This window comes from Ziziphus jujuba, chromosome 2 (genome assembly GCF_031755915.1).
Source record: "Ziziphus jujuba cultivar Dongzao chromosome 2, ASM3175591v1".
In the NCBI taxonomy this organism is placed as follows: domain Eukaryota; kingdom Viridiplantae; phylum Streptophyta; class Magnoliopsida; order Rosales; family Rhamnaceae; genus Ziziphus; species Ziziphus jujuba.
The window spans coordinates 22,765,305-22,791,156 of record NC_083380.1 but is presented as its reverse complement, the minus strand read 5'-3'; the positions used below and the strand labels follow the sequence as shown (position 1 = coordinate 22,791,156).

The 25,852-nt window shown below is 30.4% G+C and overlaps 2 protein-coding genes and 1 long non-coding RNA gene across 3 annotated transcripts; 2 read left to right on the top strand and 1 right to left on the bottom strand.

Moving 5' to 3' along the window:
• Positions 1-7,664: 7,664 nt before the first annotated feature.
• LOC107408598 (light-inducible protein CPRF2) lies at positions 7,665-8,704 on the top strand. Its single transcript, XM_016016004.4, has one exon. The coding sequence runs from the start codon at positions 7,884-7,886 to the stop codon at positions 8,571-8,573; it is 690 nt and encodes a 229-aa protein (XP_015871490.3). The 5' UTR covers positions 7,665-7,883; the 3' UTR covers positions 8,574-8,704.
• A 1,738-nt stretch (positions 8,705-10,442) lies between these two features.
• On the bottom strand, positions 10,443-14,623 carry LOC107408597 (uncharacterized). Its single transcript, XM_048474926.2, has 5 exons — positions 14,361-14,623; positions 14,178-14,236; positions 11,496-11,623; positions 10,843-10,897; positions 10,443-10,758 (listed from the first exon to the last, which is right to left on the bottom strand). The coding sequence occupies exons 1-5, from the start codon at positions 14,469-14,471 to the stop codon at positions 10,626-10,628; spliced, it is 486 nt and encodes a 161-aa protein (XP_048330883.1). The 5' UTR covers positions 14,472-14,623; the 3' UTR covers positions 10,443-10,625.
• Positions 14,624-15,462: 839 nt separating this feature from the next.
• Positions 15,463-16,427, top strand: LOC125422454 (uncharacterized). Its single transcript, XR_007241095.2, has 2 exons — positions 15,463-15,718; positions 15,906-16,427. It is a non-coding gene; the product is annotated as an uncharacterized LOC125422454 (long non-coding RNA).
• Positions 16,428-25,852: the final 9,425 nt, after the last annotated feature.

The following is a 25,852-nucleotide window of genomic DNA, read 5'->3' as shown; positions in this document are numbered from 1 at the left end:
TACGGTGTCCTTGCATGCAATGCGGGAATATGAAAATCCATACTATTAGGGATATTAAAGGCCATATATATTGGAATGGGTTTGATGTCAACTATCGGCGATGGATTTGGCATGGTGAGTCATGTGCTGATGGTATTAGACCATCTTCTCATTTTGGGAATATTAATGTAGAATATAATGAAAATGATAGTAGTAGTAAGGAAGACGTGGCTTTCAATAGCTTAGACATGACCCGTACTGCATTAGAAACTTTTGATAATGATCCTAATGAATTTGCTACCTTATTGGAGGATGCGGAGAAACCTTTGTACCTAGGTTGTACCAAATTTACCAAGTTGTCGGCTTTGGTTAAATTATACAACTTAAAGGTAAGATATGGATATTCTGATAAGAGCTTTGATGTACTGTTGCAATTGTTATCCCAGATGTTGCCAAATGACAATGTGTTGCCAACCTCCATGTACAATGTTAAGAAGACTTTGAGTGCTTTGGGAATGGAGTACATCAAGATTCATGCATGTCCTAAAAGTTGTATTCTGTTTAGGAAGGAATATGTGGACCTTAATGAATGTCCTAAATGTGGATCTGCTAGATGGAAAATTGATAAGAATGGAGTTGCTAGCAATATTCCAAATAAAGTTTTATAGTACTTTCCTATTATTCCGCGTTTTAAACGAATGTTTCGTAGTGTTGAAACAGCTAAGAATTTGACATGGCATGCCAATGGGAGAAAGGTTAAGACAGGGGAAATGCAACACCCTGCGGATTCTCCATCTTGGAAGTTGGTTGATCGTTTATGGCCAAACTTTGCATCCAAAGATAGGAATTTGAGACTTGGGATCGCGGCCGATGGAGTTAATCCACATAATATGTTGAGTAGTAGGTATAGTTGTTGGCCTGTGATGACGGTTGTGTATAATCTTCCTCCTTGGTTGTGTATGAAGCGGAAATTTATGATGTTAAGTCTTCTAATTTCTGGACCGAAGCAACCAGGAAATCAAATTGATGTATACATGGAGCCGTTAGTTGAAGACCTGCAGCGGTTGTGGAATGAGGGTGTTACGGTCTTCGATGCTTACCGTCAGGAGAAATTCACGTTGAAGGCAGTGTTGCTATGGAAAATAAATGATTTCCCAGCTTATGGTAACTTGTCCGGTCATGCGGTGAAGGGATATTATGCTTGTCCAATTTGCAGTGAAAATACTTTTGCTACAAGGCTAAAGCATGGAAAAAAAATGAGTTTTACCGGGCATAGAAGATTTCTTCCTCCAAATCATCAATATAGAAGGCAAAAGAAGGCTTTCAATGGATTTCAAGAATTTGGAGTGCCTCCAAAATCGTTGACTGGAGAAGAAATATTAGATAAGCTTAATGCAATGAGATTTGATAACTCACACAAGAGGAAAAGGACTGTTGATTCTGAAGAATGTTGGAAGAGGAAGTCCATTTTTTTTAAATTGGAATATTGGAAATTTCTCCATGTGCGACATAATTTAGATGTCATGCATATTGAGAAAAATGTTTGTGAGAGCATATATGGTACATTGCTCAATATTCCTGGTAAGACGAAGGACGGAGTTAATGCTTGGTTAGATTTACAAGAAATGGGTTTGCGGAAAAACTTGGCCCCTAAGCCTCAAGGTAATCGAACTTTCCTACCACCGGCCTGTTATACATTATCAAAGCATGAGAAGAAATTGTTTTGTAAGTGTTTAGCGGACTTAAAGGTTCCAAATGGTTATTCTTCAAACTTTAGGAATCTTGTTTCAATGGAGGACTTAAAGATGGTAGGATTGAAATCTCATGATTGTCATACATTGATGCAACAACTATTGCCTCTTGCAATTCGTGCAATCCTTCCTAAACATGTGAGACATGCAATTGCAAGACTTTGTTTTTTCTTCAATGCAATTTGCAAGAAGTCTATCATTGTTGCTGAATTGGAAAATATTCAAAATGATCTTGTCACAACTTTGTGCCTTTTAGAGAAATTCTTTCCACCATCATTTTTTGATGTAATGGTTCATCTAACTGTACATTTGGTTCGAGAGGTAAGATTGTGTGGACCAGTACATTTTAGGTGGATGTACCCGTTTGAGAGGTACATGAAAGTATTGAAAAGTTATGTTCGAAACAAAAATCGGCCAGAAGGTTGTATTGCGGAGGGTTACATATGTGAAGAAGTGATTGAGTTTTGTAGTGAATTTCAGAGAGGATTAGATGCAGTTGGAAACCCAATTGGTAGATATCAAAAGTTAAATGATAAGGATGATGTTGGTGCCCCATTTAAAGGTGGAAAAAATCAATCAATTGATCAACAACTTTGGGAGCAAGTTCATAGATATATACTTTTGAATACACCAGAAGTGGAACCGTATGTCAGGTGCGTATATACATGTTAATGTATAAAATAGTTTATATTTTTAATATATATATATATATATATATCAACATGTATAATTTAGTTGATATTTTGAATATATTAATAGGCATCGATAAGTTGATATGTTGGATATTTTTATTAATTACAACAACTTTTATTTGTTTTAGTATTCATTTTGAAGTCTTGAAGTCAAGCAAAAAAAATCGAGGAAAAAAAGCAAAATGGTTTCAAGACGAACACAAACGTACATTTATGTACTGGTTACGTGATAAGGTATGGGAAAGTTAAATATTCAATATATAATATCATTGTTTTAGCTTTAAATTTTCATATTTTTCTATTGACTAGATTGCACAAGAGCGAAGTCAACCTAACCACACAGTGTCTGAAACATTACGATGGTTAGCCCATGGTCTGCAATGGGTGGTAACGAAACATGAAGGATATGTCATTAGAGGGGTTAGATTCAACACTATAAATATGGATAATAAGAGGGTCACCCAGAATAGTGGTGTCAAAGTTATTGCCAAAAGTGAGCATTTTGCTATAAGAGATGACATACTATGGGATCATAAGAGAGATTTGGGACGTCGATTACACTATGTTTCGAATTCCAGTGTTCAAGTGTGATTGGGTTGACAGCAGTGGTGTGAAAGTTGATGAGATGGGGTTTACATGTGTTAACTTTAGTAAAATTGGATATAAATCTGACCCATTCATCATGACTTCACAAGTTCAACAAATATTTTATGTTGAAGATCAACTTGACTCGAGATGGTCTGTTGTTTTAACTCCACCACGACATTGTACTTTGGTTGAAGAAGAATTGGTTGAAGAAGATGTTCTTGGTGATACTACAATGGCTCACAATCCATTTGCCATACAATTGCCAAGTGTTGATGAAAATGATAATGAGGATGAATGTGAGAGTGGCTATGTTCGTAATGACTGTGAGGGGATATGGATAAACAATATCTTCTAAATAAATTGGTACGTATATTTATTAACTTATAATTATATTTTAAGTAATATTTATTTATTCATTGTGTGTTTTTTTCTTATGTGTTTTCCACTTTAATTAGGAGAATATGTACCACGCCAAACCTTAAGAAGGTAAATATTCATTAAATTTTCATTTGCCAAATTACAATTTAATTTATGAATTATGATTAAGTTTTTATTAATTTATTTTGCGTCAATGCTAACAAATTTTTTTATTTTTCCATATGCAGTATGAGGGCGTAATATCGTCGACTCGAGTACATCAACTTCCATCTCAATAAGTATGCATATGTAAAAATATGTCAATGAGATGATATTTAATTATATTGATTATTGTTTTGTTATGAACAAGTATTTATTTTAAATTTTTATATTCTAATTATTTTGGACGAAGTTAGTTTGGGTTTTTGCTATTATAATTAATTTTATATTTTAATAAATTTTTATGAAGATAAATCTAAAAAAATATAAAAGAAATGGCGGTTTATGAATATAACTAAAAGTCGCCTAAAATATATAACGACATATAATAAGATCAATTTGGCGACTCATATAATTTTTAGCGACATAAATATATTGTTGTATGCGTCGCTAAATAGGTAAAAGAGTCGCTAAAAATTAATAAATATGCGACTCTTATAATTTGTCGCTAAAACATGAACGGTCGCTAATATGGCGACACTAAAAACTCCTCGCTAATTGTTACGGGTCGTTAAAAAACCGATCCACAAAATTTGTCGCTAAATAGGCGACAAAAAAGCGTCGCTAAAAATTCATGAGACGCTATTTTAGAGACACTAAAAAATAGTCGCTAAAAATATATGGTCGTTAAAAGAGAGACTCACATAATGCATCGCAAAAAATAAAGAGTCGCTAAATAGGCGACAAAAACAATGTGTCGCTAAAAATGAATGAGTCGCTATTCAGGAAGAATTTTTAGCGACATAATTATTTGGCGACTAATCACGTAAGTGTCGCTAAAAATTTATTAGCGACTTTATTATAAAGAGTCGCCATTTTATATTAGTCGCTATAAGTACATCACTGTATGAGTCGCTAAAAATTAAATGTGCGTCGCTAAATATTATTATTAGGCGACTGTTATGATACGTCGCCTGTTATCTTATATATTTCGCGACAAGACATTTGGCGACTCCGTCAAATGCGTCGCTGTTTATTTAGTGCGACGCAATACTTGCGTCGTGTATCAGCTCGATTCTAGTAGTGAGGTCTGTGTTGTTTACTAGTGAGGTGCCAATATAATTGGGATGTTCTAGCTTACTTCTCTGTCCTGGTTATCTTTTTTATTGTTATTATTCCTATTATCATTAAAGAGAAGGGGAAAAGAAAACTTTAGAAAACCAAGGAGATTGCATGTGCAATAATGAAAAAAAAAAAAAAAAACAAAACAAAAACAAAAACAAAACAAAACCAAAAAAAAAAAAAAAAACAAATAAATAAACCACAAACAAAAGTAAGGTATATGTGAAAAAATTTTAGACAAGAACGAGTCTTTACTTTGTATAATTTTCTCCTAGAAAAATATCAAACTAATTATCCAGGAAATATTATCAGAATGCAACTTATTTCCTCCTAACTTTGTTAAAAATTAGAAAACAGTTCCTTGATTGCCCCACATTTTTCACTAATGAAAACTTACACACAAACACTACATTTTCCAAAAGAATTGACTTCAAAAAATGTCAAATACCTGAAATTAATTATCATTTGCAATAATAATTGTGTTTTTAACACTACCGTGCTTTTATTGGTTAATTTCATCTACTTTCTTTGGGATTTGACATAAATATAGTTTGATTTTTTTTTTAATTTAAAAATATAACCGACCTCTCATCAAGTTTTAAAAAGTCAACACTTTTTTTTTATTGTTTTTATTCGCACATTTTGAAATAATAATTCACATTTCACAATCCATATAGAGGTGCTAACGGTAATGTTTAAACCATGACTGATTAAATAGTAATTAATGCAAGTCTCAATAATTCACATTTCGCAATCCCTATAGAGGTGCTAACTGTAATGTTGAAAATATGAAGGACTAAATAGTAATTAATGCGAGTCTCAATGGTTGAGATGAAATATACTCTTAAGAGAATATACTTGTATGCATATATATAATAGATTTTATAATTATAATTTCAATTTTTTTATTTTTTTATATTAGGGTGGAAAAGTTAAAACTCAGATTTATCGTCTAACCAAATTAATAGAGGATTTTACCACTTGGCTATCCCTACAGGGATTGTAATTTTAAAATTATCAAACTTTGTTTTTTTTGGCTATAAAATGATTTTTTTTTTCATTTTAATTGTTTGTAAATTATATATATATATATTTGTTTGCCATAAAGTCTCATGTCCTTATATCAAACACCAACACCATGGTATCATGAAAGAATTTCCAAAAACAACAATTATTTTGTAAAGTCAATACTACATCAGATAATGGTTCACATTAAAAATATATACTACACCGTCTTTCACAATCACTTAGAATTCCCTGCAAGCAACGAAAGAGCTTAGGAAGTTAGAACTATTCACATCATAATATGATTATGTATAATTAGCTATTTACAAGCTCAAGCTTAGGTGTATTGCAAGCTAGGCTCCTACCATTTTTGTACATACGTTTTCCTTTATAGGTTCCCTAACATAGATAAACTTCATTCATTCGATTATCAATTTTTATGACTAGCTAGCTTTCTTCCCTACGTATTTAGCAAGTTGTCAAACAACTGTGTTAAGCACATTGATTAGGATTAAGCATATATAATTAAAGTTAGAGCATTATTTGAATGCAATTTAAGTCTTACGTGTAAGTTAATGTCACCACCCACCTTAATTAAACTGAAAGTGACTCCGAATATCAAACTTTTAGTGTGTGTGTGTGTGTGTATCATGATTGAAACGTTTTCTTTTTGTCTTTCTGTTTCTTTTTGGAAATAATATGCCTTAGTTTCCAAATTAATTAAAATAGGTTCTAATATAATTCAAAATTTATGATTCCATTTCATGCATACATTTAATTGTTAGATAATTTGAATTAATCTAGCTAATTAATTAGTTTTCTGAGGAAGCTAAGGCCACAACATGCGTTTAGATTTGTGTCTTCAAAATACAAAAATCAAGGAAAAGACAGAAAAGTTTGTAATTTCGTTTGAAAATTCCTTGTTCGGGCACGTGGTGCATTTGAATATATTAGATCCATCTAGCTACACGTACTTTTTTTTTTAACCTAGTCAAACGAGGATCTTCATTAAAAAAATATATAGTTTTTATTATATTTTAGCCAATAAAGCCATGTATATTAAAAACTCGTTTGCCACAACGTGCAAATATACTAGTCCCAGCCAAAAAAAAAAAAAAAACAAAAACAAAAACAAAAACAAAAACAGAAACAAAAACTAAAACAAAAAAAAACAAAAAACAAAAAACAAAAAACAAAACACAAAAATAAAAAAATAAAATAAAAACGAAAAACAAAAAAGGTGCAAATATACTCTTTTGTAGTTAATACCATTTTAGTCCAAATATATTACTTAGCTACATAAATTATTGGCGATTAAAAAGTCATAGCGAAACTATAATGTCGTTTTCTATTAGTACTCCAACATTTCAAGAAAATATATACTAGTTTTTGTTAATGTAATAAATATTATTTTTAAATTCATATATGCTTTTAATTGTTTACATAATTAAGTTGCATCAATATATGTGAGTGTGTGTGTGTGTGTGTGTATATATATGTTTTTCTCATGTGTTTCAAAAACCATGTGCCTACTTTCTTTCCCTGCAACCAACGTGCCTTGAAGCCTAAATTCTTAGCCATAAGTGCATGTCGAATAATTGGTTTCCATGAATTACTAGGTCTAGACACTAACCAAAGACGCAGTCCTGACTCACGAGTATAGAAGCATATATCCCTTGGTTAATTAATATATATATATATATATACATATATAAATTAATATATATATATATATATATACATATTAATTTTATTTTTCATCTCCTGATTTCGGAAACCCTGTTTCTTTCAGATTTGGAAAATAAAAGATCACCATTTGGAGTTTGTAGTTGTTTTCATCCAAATCCCTTACAATTCAAAGAAAAAGTATATAGAGTTTGGTGGTGTTTTCCAAATGTTTATTTATCTATGATCTTTATATAAGACAAGTAAAAAAAAGTTGAATATTTGTGTCTCTAACTAAACTAATCTCTCCAACTTCACCTTGACAAAGCCAGTCTGTCTCTTAAGTGTTAACGTCAAACTCTTCCAAAATTTTCCTTGCTTACACACACAGACACATATATATATATATACAAGGATAATCCTACACAAAAAGCTTGTATTCCAAGAAACCTAATTTCGAGTGCACCGTAAAATCTCTACTCATCTCTTCACTATAAACCTCGCCTCTCTCTCTCTCTCTCTCTCTCTCTCTCTTCTCCTATCCGTTTACCTAGATTTTGTAGCCATGGAAGGAAATGGATCCCAGGGACTAAACGGTCAATCCCTTCCTATCCCATCTCAGTCTCCTCGCAAAATTTCTCTAACCCATCCAATTTCAAGCCCTTTGAACATGCAGGCGGTTGAGGCTGTGGAGCATCATCATTCTCAACCCCTATTAATCCCAGTTCTTCAAAACCCTTCAGATTCCATCTCATTCTGCCTCAGTAGTTTATTTCCAAAATCTCACATCCATGCCCCAATTCATGATTTTTCTCCAAACGCCTCGTCCATCAGCAATGACACTACTACTCCTTTTGACGAAAGGGCCAGCGAGGAGCATCAACGAAGCAACAGTATTATCATGACCGAACGCAGGCTGAAGAGAATGATATCCAACAGAGAATCTGCTCGGAGGTCCCGTATGCGAAGGAAGATGCAGATTGATGATCTCCAGACTCAGGTAAATCAGCTTCAGTCTACAAACCGTCAGCTCTCGGAGAAGCTTATCCAATTGTTGGAGTGCAACCAACAGATTCTCCAAGAAAATGTTCATCTCAAAGAGAAAGTTTCTTCGCTTCAAATCATTGTCTCTGACTTGTTAACCCCTTTGAGAAATGTGGGAAATGTTGTCACTTCCAACACGGCTAGTCTCATTAAAGCCGCCGAAAATCCGAAACCATCTGTCAGTGCTAGTTCTATGCATTTGCTTCATTAAGTACAGAAATCATCCGATGCAAACAAAATTTGGAAGTACATATTTTGGACTTCTCTTTTGTATTGTTTAGGTAAATAATTAACTTAATTATAATACAGATATATATATATACAGCCCTATCTTTATGTTTTTGGTGGCTTTTATTTTGGATTAATTCACACATTTTCTTAAGTGGTAGGAGTACTCAAATCTAACTTCTATGAATTATCAAGACTAGCTAGCTAACTAGTTAAAAAGACCAATAATCAATTGTTGATAATATATAATGGCTGCAGACCACCCTGGAAGACCAAATTAATGTTTTAATTAAATGGTTTGGTTGTAATTTTATTTTATTTTTCATTCTATATATAGTAGCTTATTCGCATTTTAAAAGCATGTACCTTATGTTAGATACTTCATAAATATAAAATAGCTTTCTTTTTCCCCAGAAAAACGAAACATTGTGATCTTCAATATTAGTGATTCCTGGGGAATTCATTTTGCCCTAGAGAGAAAAGAAACTGAAAGAATGTGAGATTTGATCTATGAAAATAGAAAATTTTTTAGATCAACCAAAGGTTCCTTAATTAATCTCACTGGTATTATGTATATGTTCATTCTCACTGGTATCATGTATATGTTCCATTATGTGTATGTATCCGTGGAAGTATATCTATCCTGCATATATTACAACAGAAATACTAAAACTCATGGTTAACTTAATGAACCAAAAGATATGACATCTCTTGAAAAAAATAAAAACCAAATAACAGAACAAGACAATATATATGTAAAAAATAATAATAAAAAAGCAAAACTAAAAAGAATGATAGAGATAAAGAAAAAAGGAGAAAATTAATCAACGATCCTAATGACAAGAGACAACTTCCTTGTTATAAATGGTTTTTGGGTTGAGTTTTAGCTTATAACTATGTTAGGCTTCCTAGTTCAAGTCATCATATATATGATTGTCAATTTCCTTTCACTAAGCCTTTTGTTTGGTAGGAATGAAGGAAATAGAGAGGACGGACGGTGCAGAGCACGTCCACCCTTTAAAAACTTTAGATTTTAACAATATTGATGACTCAATATAGTATAAGTCTGGTGTTTTTGGATGTCATTACACTGTGGTCTATATATATAAATACATATATATAAAAAAAAAAAAATATATATATATATATATGTATATTTTGAAGGAATGGCAGCTTCACCATGGTTTCTAAAGAAATGACAATATTGATCTCTCATCTATAATTTATGTCGATTAGTCTTTAATTTTATTTTATTTTTTTAACAATAACAACTTAATAAAATAATAATAATAATAATAATAACAATAATAATAATTAATAATAAGTATAAATTTCTTACAAAAGAAGTTATTAAAATTAGATGGAAAATAAGTTAAATAATATGAAGAATATATTTAAGGATGAATAAATATTAATAAATGTAATGTACGATTGAATATGAATGAAATAAATATTTCCCAATTTTTCAATGTCATAATCACTTAAAAGAAATTTTTTTTTCTAATCAGACGGGAATTGAATATGAATGAAATAAATATTTCCCAGTTCTTCAATGTCATAATCACTTAAAAGAAAATCTTTTTTCTAATCAAACGGGAATTGAATATGAATGAAATAAATATTTCCCAATTTTCAATGTCATAATCACTAAAAAGAAATTTTATTTTTTCTCTAACAAAACGGGAACAAACTCTAATTTTATTTAATTATAATCCATTAACAAGTAATACTAGGAGCATGCCAACATACTTTGTTGTTGACACTTACACTTTTCGAAAACACATACAGCCAGTTCTTACAAAACTCTAGGCCAATCCGCTTGCTCCGTAGTAAAATAATATTCTAGTTGAGATTTAAAGCCAATTTTACTTTTGCCTCGAGTGTTTAATGTAATTTTATTAAATGCCAGATATTCCTTATAATCAGGTAAAAGATAACTTCAACGTCGATTCCATTTCCTCTATATTAATAGTTAACCCACATCAAAACTTTTACAACATTTCATAGACAGTTAAGAAAATAGGACAAACTATCATCAACCATTTTTCTTCACCGAAAGCTTTCCGTTTGATATGTTAGACAACGTTTCAGCTGTACTAGTCAAACTGCCGCTGCTCTGGTCTTCAAAGCCTTGAGCTGGGTCTGCATATGATAGAGTACACGGCCATCTAGACAAAAGGACCAAGCATGGGGTACCATCAGCAAACATCATCAAAATTTTGATTCACCAACAAATTTTTTGAATATATTACCTGCTTGACTTTATAGTCTCGTCACCTATTGTCAAATTTTCATCATATATGTCGCCTACAAGAATGACAGATAAGCACAAAGATCATACGAGCAACAATAGTTTTTCCAAATTTTATATCCTTACGAAGTAAATTACATGGTTTATATATTTCTTTCAAATAAAATAAAAAGATCCCAGTTTAGAAAATAACATAACAAAGAAACACTGTGTGAGACACAGTGTATATAGTGGGACACGGATCACAGTAAATAAGAAAGAGGATCAACAAGGAATAATCAGGGAAAAAGAATATTGGGTTTTTTAGACAGCCTCACTTGAAAACTAAGAACTAAAAAATTGGAAAAGTAATATTTCATTAGAAAAACTATAAATACGCCCCAGACAAAACGAGAGAGATTTGTACTTTACAAATGCAAGGCAGTCAGTGGTTGTACTAGAAATTACATTATTGAAGGCTGAAGCAATATAATAATTTTTAAGAAATATCACCATCGAGAAAATGTTTTCCAACTAAATTATTGGAAAGAAAGACATATTAACAAAAGAAAATAGTCTCATACATTGGCCATTTGGAGCAGAACGTATAATTGAAAGATAAGCCGTAAACAAATTGATTTAATCATAAAACATATAGAAAGAAATGATTCCTACCTCCATAAAGATTTTTCTTAGAGAAGTACTTTGACATCAACCGCCGAGCATAGTCAGTTTCATATTTCTTGAACTTCTCTGTGTAGCTTGCAGTATAAAGCTCACTAAAGCTTGCAGTATAAAGCTCACTAAAAGAAATAAAAAGAAACTAACATTATTTATCATTTGATTCAAATGTACCAACGTGAAAATAGCTTTAATTGCTTTAAGGATATCAAGGCAAATGCTGTACAGTTTCAAACTATCAAGCAGAATATTTTAACAGATGAAAAAAACAAGAAAAAAAGGGTAACAAAGTCCATGGCGGAAGAAAATACAAGCCAATAGGCTAGATCGAGAGAAATAGCTATTTATTCCATAAATATGATTGAAAGATGACATCCAGAACTACTTAAAAACTTACAAAAACCACCAGAAATCAAATTTATCAGCAAAGCCTATGCCTTTGGTGCAAAAGTTCCCACGGTGTAAAAACCACACTGAACATGGTTAAAAAAAATGAAGACAAAGCATCATTGAATCAGTGTCAGCCTTAGAAAGGGAAAACATCCCAAGATCCTTTCCTTTTCAATGAAAACTAATTCCTTAATCTGCAAACAGAAAAAGGAATGTTTCTGGTCTAAAACAAAAGCCTTTACAGCAAGGGAAAAAAAAAAAAGAAAAAAAAAAATACAATTGGCATTCAATTTCAGAATCAGATGGAGAAAAGTTTTTTTATTTCAACTTCAGATGTACCAATTGTTGCCAAGTTATACGGATTTACATTATATGAATATGTAATTCAGATGTTGGGCTTCTCCCGTCACAGCTTGAAGCAGGAATACATGTTCTACAACATTCAATCAACTAAACAAGTGTCTTTTGAACAGATTGAATGCAGTCAATACATGCAGCATTGAAGAGGTCATAAATATCGGGACACATTTCAGTAATCAAGGAACCTCCTTGATCTAATTTAGTAGAACCTGACTAGTTCGTTTAATCAAGGAAATTCTTACCTAAATTCTTACCTTAGGGATGCTAAAAACTTACTAAGCACTTACCACCATAGACTGCTGAAATGAGAACAAATACTATAAATTTATCCCCATGTAAGAACACTTGTTTGGGAATGTATACAAGATATATATTATCGTTTGTGTCAGCATGAGAATGTGGTGGGAGGAAGGTACAAAATTCTTGTCAAAAGCAAATTATAAAAAAAATTAAAAATAAAAAAAGAAGAAGAAGAAAAAAAAAAAAAAAAACTATTGTGTTATTTTATTGTTAGAGCAGGCAACTGTTAACAATATCAATATACCAAAGGGCAGGTGAGAAAGTTTGATAAAGAGTTCTTTATCTGCACGAACTGATAAATCACCTAGTACAACTTTCTAATTAAAATTATCTAATGCATACATCAAAACAAAAACACAAATACATTGAGGTTAACTATGAACTAAAAAATCAACCGTTACTAAATTCCACATCTATATTGTTCCTTAGAAAAGTAGAACAAAAACTTATGATTTTGAAACAGATTAATGGCCAAAGGCAATATGATTAACATATCAACTTATCAAGTTTAAAATCAATTATATGATTTATAGAAACAAAAATAATCATATCATGGATGTAAAAATAAAGAGAGCACAAAAGGGGAAATAAAAAGGAGAAAACAAAATATGAACATTCAAATAGATGGCACTAAAATGGCTAGACTTTCAAGTTTCTTTACAAGGACTTATAGCTATTACATAGGCTGACCATGTATATTGCACTAAAATATAATTCCAAACCCTTGCTTAGCTATCACCGCTAAAATGAGCATTAGAATTATAAATTCTGTCCTATTAAATTGATGTACAACTCAATACTAGTAAAAACTTCATTATTACAACTATTTGTTTTCATTTTCTCATCTGGAATGTGCAAGGTGCCCTTTGGAGGCGCCAACAACCAGAATTCAGTTAATATGTGTTATAATCACCATAGCAGACATGTTTTGCCCATGCGAAGCCTCAAAATTGATATATTGTTGAACAAATTACATCTTCATATATTATGTCAGTGTCCACAACTTACAATTTGTGAAAGACCCATTATTGTGCTTTATCTTAGTTAATGAAATATTTTGCACCATTTCACAAGCATTTTTTTTGTCAACACTAAACCCTCAAGGCAACTAACAAAAAACATGTTAGTAGTTCGATACAAGAAAACTAAGAAGGCAGAGTCAGCATGCTTCCTGCTATCTAACAATATGAAACTCCACTAATTTTCTCTGCACTGCAAAATAAAAGCTGTTTTATTTTTGAAAAATAGTTCACTTCTAAATTTTGCATTTTCACCATTTACTTTAAATTTATCGATGTCTATAAAAGATTGGGGGACATTCAACGACTTCTAAATACGTACATACATACATACATACATATGTGGGTGTGTGTGTGTGTGTGCAATGTAACGAGCTACTTAATCAACCAATTTGCTTGAAAAGAAAACGCAATACACTTTCTTACCCCAAAAAAAGGAAAAAAGGGAAAAACTTGATGTAAACAAATATTTCAAATTTTCCACAATAAAGTGTTTCGCAACGACTCCATTATATAAAAACATGAAGAAGAAAAAACGAAAGACGTATAGCAAAAGACAAAGCGATTGGGTGAGATTTCTACATATGGAAAGAGAGAGCGAACTCACTGAAAAGGGCTGGGCAACTCAGGTTTTATATCTTCGACATTGCTATCCCCAGCATCAACCTAAAAGATAACAGAAACCCACAATAAGAATCATTGTATAGAGCGTGCTTACATATATATATATATATATATATATATATATATATATATATATGTGTATATAGGCAAGAAGTGAGAGAGAAACCTGGGGTTTAGGTGAGGTGGAGGAGTGAAAGGCGGGCTGAATCGCAGAGTTGTCGTAATTGGAGGCAGACGAAAGTGATGGTGGAGACGACGAAGATGGCACAGTCGCCATTGCAGAGATTGCTTACTTATGAGAGCTTCAGAAATTGCGCAGCATTTCTTTTTACCTTAGGCCAGTTTGGATTTGATTCTAAGCGCAATCAATTATCCCATAGTTTTAGAAGGTTGAAGAGTTTGATGAAACTAATAAATTTGACTCAAAACAATTTTGGCAATTACTGCATATTTGATCTGATTCGATGAAAAAAAAAAAAACATTTTAATTTCCAACCATTGGATGAAAGCCAAGGACATCCAATCCAACGGTTAGCAGAAAATGATATGTAAAACCGGTCACCTGCATAACCAGTTTACATTCCCTTTGTTCTCACTTCTCACACCGTTATTCTTTGTTTCAAAAACAAAATATTAATTATTATTAACTATGATTAATAATTTATTAATATAAAATATTTATAGTTATATTAATTATTATTTAATAAAAATAATATTTTTAATAATATAAAAATATAACTTCTTTCACATAAAAAAATAGAATGACATTATAGTATTTTAATATTTCGATAAAACTGAATAGAGATTATTGAAATTTTTTTAAACAAAAAAATTCTCGATTCAATATATATAAACCTATATAGTTATATTAATTATTATTTATTAAAATTAATATTTTTTACACAAAAATAATTTAATCATATTATAGCTTTGATACTTAATTTGATTTTTTATTCTTACATAAGCCTGTTAAATTGAATATTAATTGTACAGTATAATTATTTTATTTTTAAAAGCATGTGCACAATTTCTTTTATTTATTTATTTATTTATTTTTGGGGAAAAACCTATCTTACTGGTGGTATAGAATACCGGCAACGTTGCAGATAATATTTCAACCGTTAGATGCAAAACCGTTGATATCCAACGGTGACGAGAGGGAAAGGAAAACTATATCTCACTTTCTCCAAACCTTTTTTTTTTTTTTCACTTCCAATACCATTTTCTATAAATAAAAATTAAAGAATAGTTATATTCACGCAACAAAAATATTAGCAACACTACATTCTAAACACGCTAAAATTAAAATTTATGTTTTCATATTAAAATTTATTTTTATTTTTTTATATTAATAAATTATATCTATTTTGTTTTTAATGAATTAAAATAATCCTACATGCACTATAACCACCCGCAATTTTTCAAAGTATCCTTAATGAGCTAAAAATGTTTGATGTTTACGATTCGAAATTTTTCAGAAAAAACAAATAAAAATCAATGTATCAACCAGATCGAATTGAAAAGGTAGAGTATTGTTCTGTACAAACTGAATCCTTCATAATAATAGTAAAATAAAAAAAACTATAGCTTTTACTCCATCAAACACCTGCTCGCTCAAGTTTTTTACCTTTTTTCTTTTCCTATTGATTTTTGAGGATTTTTTTTTTTTTTATTTCATCGTTTTTTTTTTTTTTTGGGGAAATTTGATTAGGTTCAAAGGTTGAAAAGGTAGAGTTTGAATAAGTTCTTTTTGCTCGTAGATTACTCTTCAAAAGGACCAGGGACTTGCCGACCCTCTTCGAATGCCATGCCTGTAAATTCCGGATCGACATTCGTTGACGGGAAGAGCAAGCTTGGTTCAACAATATTGAGTCCTGGCAGAAAGTGTTTATCTGTATGGATTGCTAGATTCCAAAACCCCTGGCAAGCTGGAGAGGGGCGATTTCGAGCAATAAGAAAAGTAAGAGGAAGAGAAAACGTGGTTCGAAATCTAGGATTTTGTTATTTGATATTGGGAGATCCTGAAAGAGTGTTGGAAGATGTGGTGCAAATTCCATGGCGTAGATGAAGATTGAGCGGTGAAAGCCAGAGGAAAGGCGATAAGGAAAGAGAAGAGTGTATGTAATGTAATTTTTATTATTTTTTTTGTTTAATGTATTATTTTTATGTTTTTTAAGTACTTAAGGGTGTTAAGGTTATTTATGATACCTTGTCGATGGATTTTTCCTCTTTTTTTTTTTTTTTTTTTGGGTAACACCTTGTCGATGGATATTGTTGGACGATTTAAAAATTATTAAAATTGTAATTTGCTTATAAACTATTTTAGGTTATTTGTGATACTTTATTGATAGATATTAAAAAATTATTAAAAATGTAATTTATTTATAAACTTTTATAGTATAAATAAAACTATCCAAACCTAAAATCTTTTTCATAATAATGCTGACTAAATTTATACATATATATATATATATATATATATATATATATATATATATATATATAAAGTTATATTCACCTATTACTTAGTAAATTAATATTTATTTCATTTAAAATATTTTGTTACATTATAATTTGATACTTTATATAACTTTTTTTTTATTATCCATAGATAAGCTTGTTAAATTAAATATTAAAAAATTTTATTTATATTTTAACTGGAGATAATTTCATAAACTTCTTTTCTAATTTTAATTTTGGAAAAATAAGGGATAGTTTTTCAAACCTTTTTTAATAAACTTGTGTCATATTAATACATGATTGATAATGGCCACAATATCAAATTCCCAACAAATTAGTAGAGAATTTGATTTGCTTTGATATTTACAAATGCATGGATTATTTAAGTAATATAAAAAAAGACAAAGAGCATCCCCACCAGGATTGATTTGTCCAAAAGTAGTTTCTATTTCAACTAAATAGTAAATATATTTATCAATTAATTGCATGTAGAAAAATCAAAATTAAGAACAATTCAAAATTAAATTACAAACTAAATTAACAATTAAAAATGCGAAATAAAAACAAACACCAACGCAAACTATACTTGAGTTCTATAAATAAAAACCTTTGGAACCTTAACTTCTCCTAAACCAAATATATGAACTCTTAGGTTATTAATGATTAATTGTTTTTCAATTATAAACCAAGGTTTTAATCTCATTCACTCCCTTTATTAAGGCTAGTAAAATAGATGGAAAATTGACTTAAATTGGGATTAGACCTAATTCTATCAATTATCCATTTAGTTAATTCTCTTTCCAATTATCCAAGTTAAACTGATTTTCTTAAACCTAATTAAAGCTATATATTAAGGTTGCTCAGTACCTAAATAAGCCTTGACTGGACCACTCTACCGTCCTTCCTAACATCCAAAGCGGTCCTATCTTAGAAAATCTTATTAAATTTCCTATTGAAATATCATTTATTTTTTTATATTCATATCCAAAAGCTTAATATAATTATTTGATGTATCATATGCAAATCATATATAAATAAACTAGATAAATCATATTATAAATGTTTTTTTTTTTTGGTGCAACAATTATTACCATGTAAAGTTATATATCAGCAATCAATCCAACTACCAAAATTTTTCAGATACAAAGATCCACAATTTCATCATGAGCATATAAAAATTTGGAAACAATTTAAAATTTACCAAAAATCACGTGATTGATTACTTTTATATATATAAACATATATAATTATAAAACCAAAATTTATATAAAATTCATAAACTTCAAAAATTGTGAACCATCAATTTAACATGAACAAAAAATATTTAAGAAAATAAAAATCCACTCACAAAAATACAGTTTACTTCTAATCCACTGTCAAATCACCTCCAGTCTTCATTCAGGTGGCTAAAATATAACATAGCACTTTTTAGACTTCTAAAAACTAAACTAAAATATTATGCATATCAAATATCTTAAAACAACTTTTACAACACTTTAGTTACCAAAATTGATTACTAAAGAGCCTACTATACTATGAGCTTTTAATACCAAGTATCCAAAATTGGAGTTGTTACTCAAAAGTCAATTTAGTGAGATCAAACATTTTATTGGGTCCCATTAATAACTAATTATAATAATTCAACTTTAATTTTGTCTAACTTGTCCAATTGTTTTCAAACACAATCCAATTTTATATGATGTTGAACTAATTGATCTAAAAATGAAAAAATTATCAAACAATGTTCAAAATTTACAAACTTTATATCAATGAAAAACTCATGAGATAAGAAATGTAATAGTATATTCATCTTCATTCAAAAATCTCGTTATTGGCAAAAAAAAAATGAATTAAAATATTAAGCAAAATTTGGTGTTAATGGATCTCTCAAACAGTAAAAAATTTCAACAAACGAAGATTAGATTTGAGCTAAGAGAGACTAAATTGGAGGGAACAAGGGCATGGGTCAGGTTGGGTTGGCTAGAAAATGTCTAACTTGCTAGAAAAGTCAAAGCCACGATTGTTAGAGAAAAATCTTTGATCATAGTGTGTTGGCCATGAAAATTTATTCCGTCCCGAAGTACATTGGAAATTTTCTCGCATTAAGTAAGTTAACCAAGTTTGATCGTCGTTGACTAAATATGGTCAAATTTTGACTTTTGCTTCAAATGGAATTTCACATTAATCGAGGCACCATTGAAGAGTACACATCAAACCAAGTTCGTAGACTAGTAGCACATCAAAAATGGAATTACGGTTTGAAAGTTATGAGCAAAATAAATTGCAGTCCAAACTGTCCAAGGTTATTGAGTTTGACTTTTTATTTTTGTGAAATTTTTTTTTTAACTCATATATGGTTGTAAAGTACTTGTTGAGATGAGTTCATAACTAGTAGCACGCTTAATTTGGATCTACGGTTGAAAAGTTACAGATCTATAAATTTGTATCCATTTTTCCCAGAACTGATTTTATTGAGTAATATAATGTTCATAGGAGACTTTTAAGTGTGACATGTGTCACCACATGGAATGCACCACATGTCACTTTTGTAAAGCACCATGTGTCATCCCAAGTATAATATAATATTATTATTTTATTATAATTTATTTTTATTTTTCTTTTTCCCCCATGTGGAAAAACATCCCAAACATCCTTTTTCTTCCTCCCTCTCTTTCTCTCTCTTCCTCTCTCCGCTGCCTCACCGGTTTGGACATTTTTGGTCACCAATATGCTGCACATGCCAGATGGGAATGAAAGCCTTGAGGAGTTCGGCCGGCCACTAGAAAATCACGCTTGATCGTGGCTGGACGCACCCAGATGAGGCATTCATCACTAGTGATGGCAAGACCTGTTTTTCCAGTGATCCGGCCACTTTCCGACCAAATTGATTCCCCTTTCCACCATTTTTGGACCTTTGAGCTCAATTTTGAAGTCCATTCAGCTCAATTCCTTACCATTTGGAAGATATGACAAGTTGAACTTTAGTTGAAACTTTCCGTCCATTTTTCGGCCACCGCTGGTCGAGTTGAGCCCAACGGAAGTTGGTAACATATTCCTCTTCTCTTTAGCTTTCCATTGATATATTATTTGTGAATTTTGATGGTATATTGAAATGTTGCCATTTTTGGATAATTATTATATTAAATGTGGAAAAATGAAAATTTAAATTAAATTGTGTATGTGTTTTATGTGTACATGTATATGGGCATGTTGTCAATACATGCATTATATATATATATATATATATATATACGGTTATGTGTATATATGGCAATGTATGAATATGTATTGTGAGGTGTGAATACACACATACACACAGAGACACACACACACACACACACACACACATATATATATATATATATATATGAATCGGCATAAAAGGCGAAGTTATGGTGTGGACGGTCCGCATGTGAATCAGCATCAAAGACAACGTTTTAAAAGAAAAAAGCATCGGCTTTGCTATGTATGTGTAATAGTAAAGTCGATGCTTTTTTGAAAAAAAGTCGGTTTTGGTACTGGTCAGCATGCGGACCATCCGTACCGTAGCCTTACCCTCTGTATAAATCTGTATTTGTTGAAGGCATTGTCTATACATATCAAAATGTATATATATATATATAAATATAGATACTATGCTTGTTAATTCGTTTGGTAAAAGTTGTATGTATATATTTTAAATGTATGAATATATATATATATATGTGTGTGTGTGTGTGTGTGTGTTAATATATGTATAGAAATCTATGGATGAATATATATATATATATATATTAAATGTATTTATAAATGCCATACACACATACTTGTGTATATATATGTATGTGTATATATAATATTCTGTTTTTGGAATTTATGAAAAATGTATGTGTTTAATGTTTAAATAAATTGTTATTTATGATGTCAAATTTGTGCTAAATTAAATATGTATAGTATTAAATTTATATACTTGAAATTAAGAAAACTATAATTTTAAATTATTGTTAAATTTATTGTTGATTTTATGATACATAATAATTGTATTTATATGAATTTAATTATATATAAATATTAGGTGATTTTAAGGATATGTTTGATTTAACTGATTTTGAGGATTGAGAAAAATATTGTTTTAAATTATTATACTCAAATTACAGTTATGCATTTAAATATATGTGGGTTGGTTTCGCTATGGTAAAATTGATGGATTTGTGATGATAGATTAAAAGAGAATATGAAATTTTATGAATTTCCTAAAAGTGCATAAATTTAATTGTATTTTATAAAAATTCAAATTTTATAATATTATAAAATTTTATCCATTTTTTTTGCACCATATAGTATTGGTGTCATATACTGTACACGTGATTGTAACTAGCGCGTAAGGTTATAGGGTCTTCCTGAGAGAGTCATGGACCTGAGGGTAGACAGATATAATGCAGAGTGAGTGTTAGCCACCTTCTCCATGGCCAGGATAACTAGTGGTTGTTTATTATACCTATCTTGTAGGTGCCATAGACCTAAGGGTTAGCAAGTGTATTGCATAGTGAATATTAGCCACTCCCTTCCTTGGCCATAAGTGGCTATTATAAATCAGCACGCAGGTTATATTAAGGGTCGTTTCCATGAAGGTAGACAGGTATAATGCAGAGTTAGCACTAGTCGTCTTCCTCTTGGCCACAGGATGGTTATTATTACGAGTTACTGTGCATATATATATGACCATCCTGTAGGAGCTATAAGTTCGAGGTATGGCAGGTATAGTGCACAGTGAGCATCAGCCGTCCTCTCGGCCAACTGTTTAGCCATGGTAGATTATAAGCAATTGACACCGTTGGGACGCCAAGGTGACCGATTGTATGTTTCTCTCTTTAATCTCCCTATTAGGTAGTACTTGGGACACTAGATACTGTTTGACACTACTGGTATATAGTATAGTGTATCAGGTATCTTTATATATATATATATATATATGTGTGTGTGTGTGTGTGTGTGTTACATTATATTATGTTTGTATGCATCACACCATTGATGTGTAAAATCAACTCGCAAGTGCACGAATCGTTTTCAAGTAATAAAGTGGAAAAATGTCATACCCAAGGGATTAAAAATTAAGTACAAAAAATAATTAGGTTTTGATAATATTTGAACTAGCAATTAAGATGACAATTGAAAATTAAATAAACTAAATTAAACAAAAATAAGAAATCAAAATTAAATCAATTTCAAGTAAGAGAGTAAGTTTAATAATTATGAATACTATGGCATTTGATTTCATCACTACCTATTCCAATTTAATTACTTAAATATGTGAATTTAATTAACTAGTAATTTTGTTAACCACATTTAATCACAAAATTAATCAAAAGTAATTTCCACTCACAATTGATAATATTCACATAACCTAATTTATTCCTTCCGGCCTATAAATTAAATCATGCAAATTCATTAAGCAATTAATATGGCATGAGATATAACTATTTTCCAATCAATTATGCACTCATGTAAATTATTAGAGATCCATAATATTATCATTTTCTAAGCTCAAATATTATTGAAATTATTCATTCCTTCCGGCCTATGAAAACATTAAACATACCAATGATTTATTAACAAAACATATATTACTAAATTAAATAAAACTCAACATATATTAAAATAATTAAACCTTCATAGTTAAGGCTACATCATAGCCCTAGCTATGAAATTAGTTCATGGAAAAAATAATTTCAGCATCCATAATTATAAAGAAAAAAAAAACAATAATATTCACAATTAAAGAGAAAGACAAGAGAATAAAAACTATTGACGAAATCCTCCTCCAAAAGCTCTCCAAATTGTAGCCTTCTTCTCTCCAAGCAAGCCCACGTCTCTATGCTTCTTCCAAACTCTCCAATTGATCTTCTAAAACTCTAAAACTTTAAAACCCTAGAACCCTTAATAGAACCTTAGAAACTCCCAAAATTTGATTTGTTTCTCTTTAAAACTCTTAAATAATTATCTAAACTTGTATATCTTCTTTCAATGTGGTGGGGGCTATATATATAGGACCTTGGGAACCTTTTTCTCTCTTTATTTTCAATGTGGGAGTCTTGGAAGATACCTTTTTTAGACCATCAAGAGGGTTGGACGAATTTCATATGTAAAAAGGAAACTTGACATTATTTGCTCTTTACTACTTTCCTTTTATCTAATTCCTCCTAAAAAAATAGTTAATTAGTCTAATTTATCCTTAATGAAGCATGTGACATGACATGTGTCTCATTAATGATAAATTAACTAATTATTGTCACTTGTCCTAATCTTGGCCCTTGGATTGACTTAATTACCTCTCTTAATCCATGGTGATATTTAACTAGAGATATTCCTTTTTATAAATTTCAAACTTTAAAGGATGATATCTTTTTACTTGCACCTCTAAATCCAAAATTAATGTGATATTTGAAATTGTCAGATCGTGAGAATTCATATGACATCCACTTCTATCATGAAATTCCTGATAGAATCTTTATGGAATCTTTAAAAAATCTTCTTGGAATCTTTTCAATGCTTGATCCATTCGAGCCCAATATTGCTTTCCACCATAATTCGACCCAAGAAGTCCATTTTTATGGTTGTTTTTTTAAAATTCTTCCTCTCTCATCTAGATTAAGAAAAATACATAATTAAGTATCTTCCCATAACAAATTAACACAAACTTACAAATATTAAGCTATAAATATGGCATAAAATCATCAATATTTTAGACCTAAAAAATACCCCTAAACTTAAGATTTGCTAGTCCCTAGCAAAGAAGAAGAATAAGAAAAATCAATCTTTTAAAGAACATAAATGAGGTGCCTCAAAGATTGTATAACATATGAATTTTCAAATGGTTTCAAAGTAATTATATAACTCAATATCTTATCTTCTATCCAACATAAATGATATTTCCAATGTGTGTGTGTGGAAATAAATTTATACACTTAATATCATGCATTTGAATAAATTTACAAGAATTAGAGATTGATAATAAAGTATGAACTACCATATGCTTCACTTAATTATCACTCTCCACTAATGTAGGCTATTGCACCATCTTGAATCATTCGGACTTCATGGTTTCTATTATTAAGGCTAATGGATATGGCTAAAGAAAGAAAAGGATAGGATATAATAAATCAAAGAAAGAAAGCTAAAAATATATATCAATGAATAAATTACTTAAAAACTTTGTTTCTTTCTTAGAACCTCTTTTCTTCTTTTAACTTCAATATAAATTCACAAATCTCCTATTTCTCCTTTTTATTGTATTATTTTCTTCAAATCACACATATTCTTTCTTTATTTCTTTCTTTATTTCTTTCTTTTCCACTAAACCCGCAAACTTATTTTTCTTCTTATTGCACATTCAAACCTCCAACTTACACAAAAATACATAGTAAAGCCAAATTCACCAAATGCTTAACCTCCAAACTTCATTTTTTCCTTTTCCTTCAACACTCCTACTAACTTATAAGCATATATTCATATCAAATCAATTAAAGCTCTCTTTATAGTATGCTCAAGGTAGGAAAAAAAAATTTAAGGCTAAAAAATGGTAAGTAAATGTGCTTTAATGAACAAAAGGCTCTAATACATCTTTATGCTTCCTAAAGGCTCAAATAAGGTACAACTGTAAGATAATGTTTTAGGTAGGCTTGAAAGGCTCAAACTTAAACAAAGATGGCCTAAATCAGGTTCTAGTTATGCATTTACCTAAGATTTCGCCTCAAGCAATAATCAAGTAAGTTCTAGAGTTCAATTAATAATAAAATACTCTAATTCATGCAAATCTTCTTCAAAACATAATCTAAATTATGCATTATTGATTATGTGCTCAAAATTTATTAAAAGTAACAATATGTGAATATAACTTCAAGCATTTAAGCATGCACAAAAACAAATCCACCATCTAAAAACCAATTAATTTTCAATCATAGTCTTATCATTGGCTCATTAAAATACTTAAGAAAACAACACAAAAATAATTTTTATTATTATTAGTTTTTTATAATGAAGGAAAATAAAAACTAAACTAACAGGTTTGAAAACTAATAAAAACACTTAAATGACAAGATTTAAAAGACACAAAGCATGCTTTTCACCCCAAACTTAATATGAACAATGTCCTCATTGTGAAAAACATAAAAAAAAGCAAAAGTAAATAAAATGTAAAAAATTACTCCCCTATGAAGACATGGAATGGTCCTCACAATATGAAAACTTGGGAAAAACCTACATGTTGAATTTTTCCTAAACACCATGCTGCCAAAAAGAAGGGCATGTGCCCATGTAGGTTGATGTAATGTAATGCATATTCATGGTGGTTGTACTCCATAAACTTAGCTTTAGACTTGAAATTCTCAACATATATCTTTCGTACTTTTGTACCTAAACATCTTAAAACCTTGCAAAAACTCAAACAAAAGACATCAAAACATCCTAAAACAAGAAAACAACTAAAAACAACTAAAATAAATAAATAAATATAAGGAAAATAAAGAAACTTAGGTAGCCTCCCAAGAGCACTTGTTTAAAGTCATTAGCTTGACTTCATCATTTTGATGTTCAACCTAGATTAAATATGTAAATGATTTCATCCTCATAATATTGTCCAAGCTTATGATATGGAAATTGTGCATGATGATAATCTTGTAGCCTTAGCAAACTTTTAACTCCCTGTCCTATATAAGTCTCAATTTGAACTAAAAGCATGAATTGAACTTTCTTTTTGGTAGACTGGATTCTTTTAGGTCCAAAAATACTTTGTTTGTCTCCTTTTGGGATGCATTCAACCTTAATTGCATTTTTGGGGCATGGATATACATCTTGGGCTCTTGAAAATGCAATATTTGGCTTGAAAAGTTGAGATTTAGCCTCTGTTGGTAAGCAATCTTCATGAAGTGCAGCCATAGCTTTATCCTCATCGGATTTGGCCAAATTTTGGCTTGATTGATTCCTTGACTTATCCTCTTCATGATCCTTAAGCCCTTTTTGTAATGAATTTGAAGGAAAATTAGAAAATTTCCATAAACTATTGATAGTGCATTGGGACACTTCTTCTAGTGGGCAATCTTTGTCATGTGTGTGTACCTCATTAAAATTATCCAAAATTGAAGATTCTTGTTGTATTTCACTCCTTATAGATACCTTTTCATGTTCCTCAAATCCTTTGTCATCATTATGTGGCTCTTGAAA

Coding starts and splice junctions, on each gene's coding strand:
- LOC107408597 (XM_048474926.2), bottom strand. CDS start 14,471: ATGGCGACTGTGCCATCTTCGTCGTCTCCACCATCACTTTCGTCTGCC. Junction 11,624..14,177: donor GAGTTGCCCAGCCCTTTTCA/GTGAGTTCGCTC, acceptor TATTTCTTTTAG/TGAGCTTTATACTGCAAGCT. Junction 10,759..10,842: donor GAGACTATAAAGTCAAGCAG/GTAATATATTCA, acceptor CCTTTTGTCTAG/ATGGCCGTGTACTCTATCAT.
- LOC107408598 (XM_016016004.4), top strand. CDS start 7,884: ATGGAAGGAAATGGATCCCAGGGACTAAACGGTCAATCCCTTCCTATC.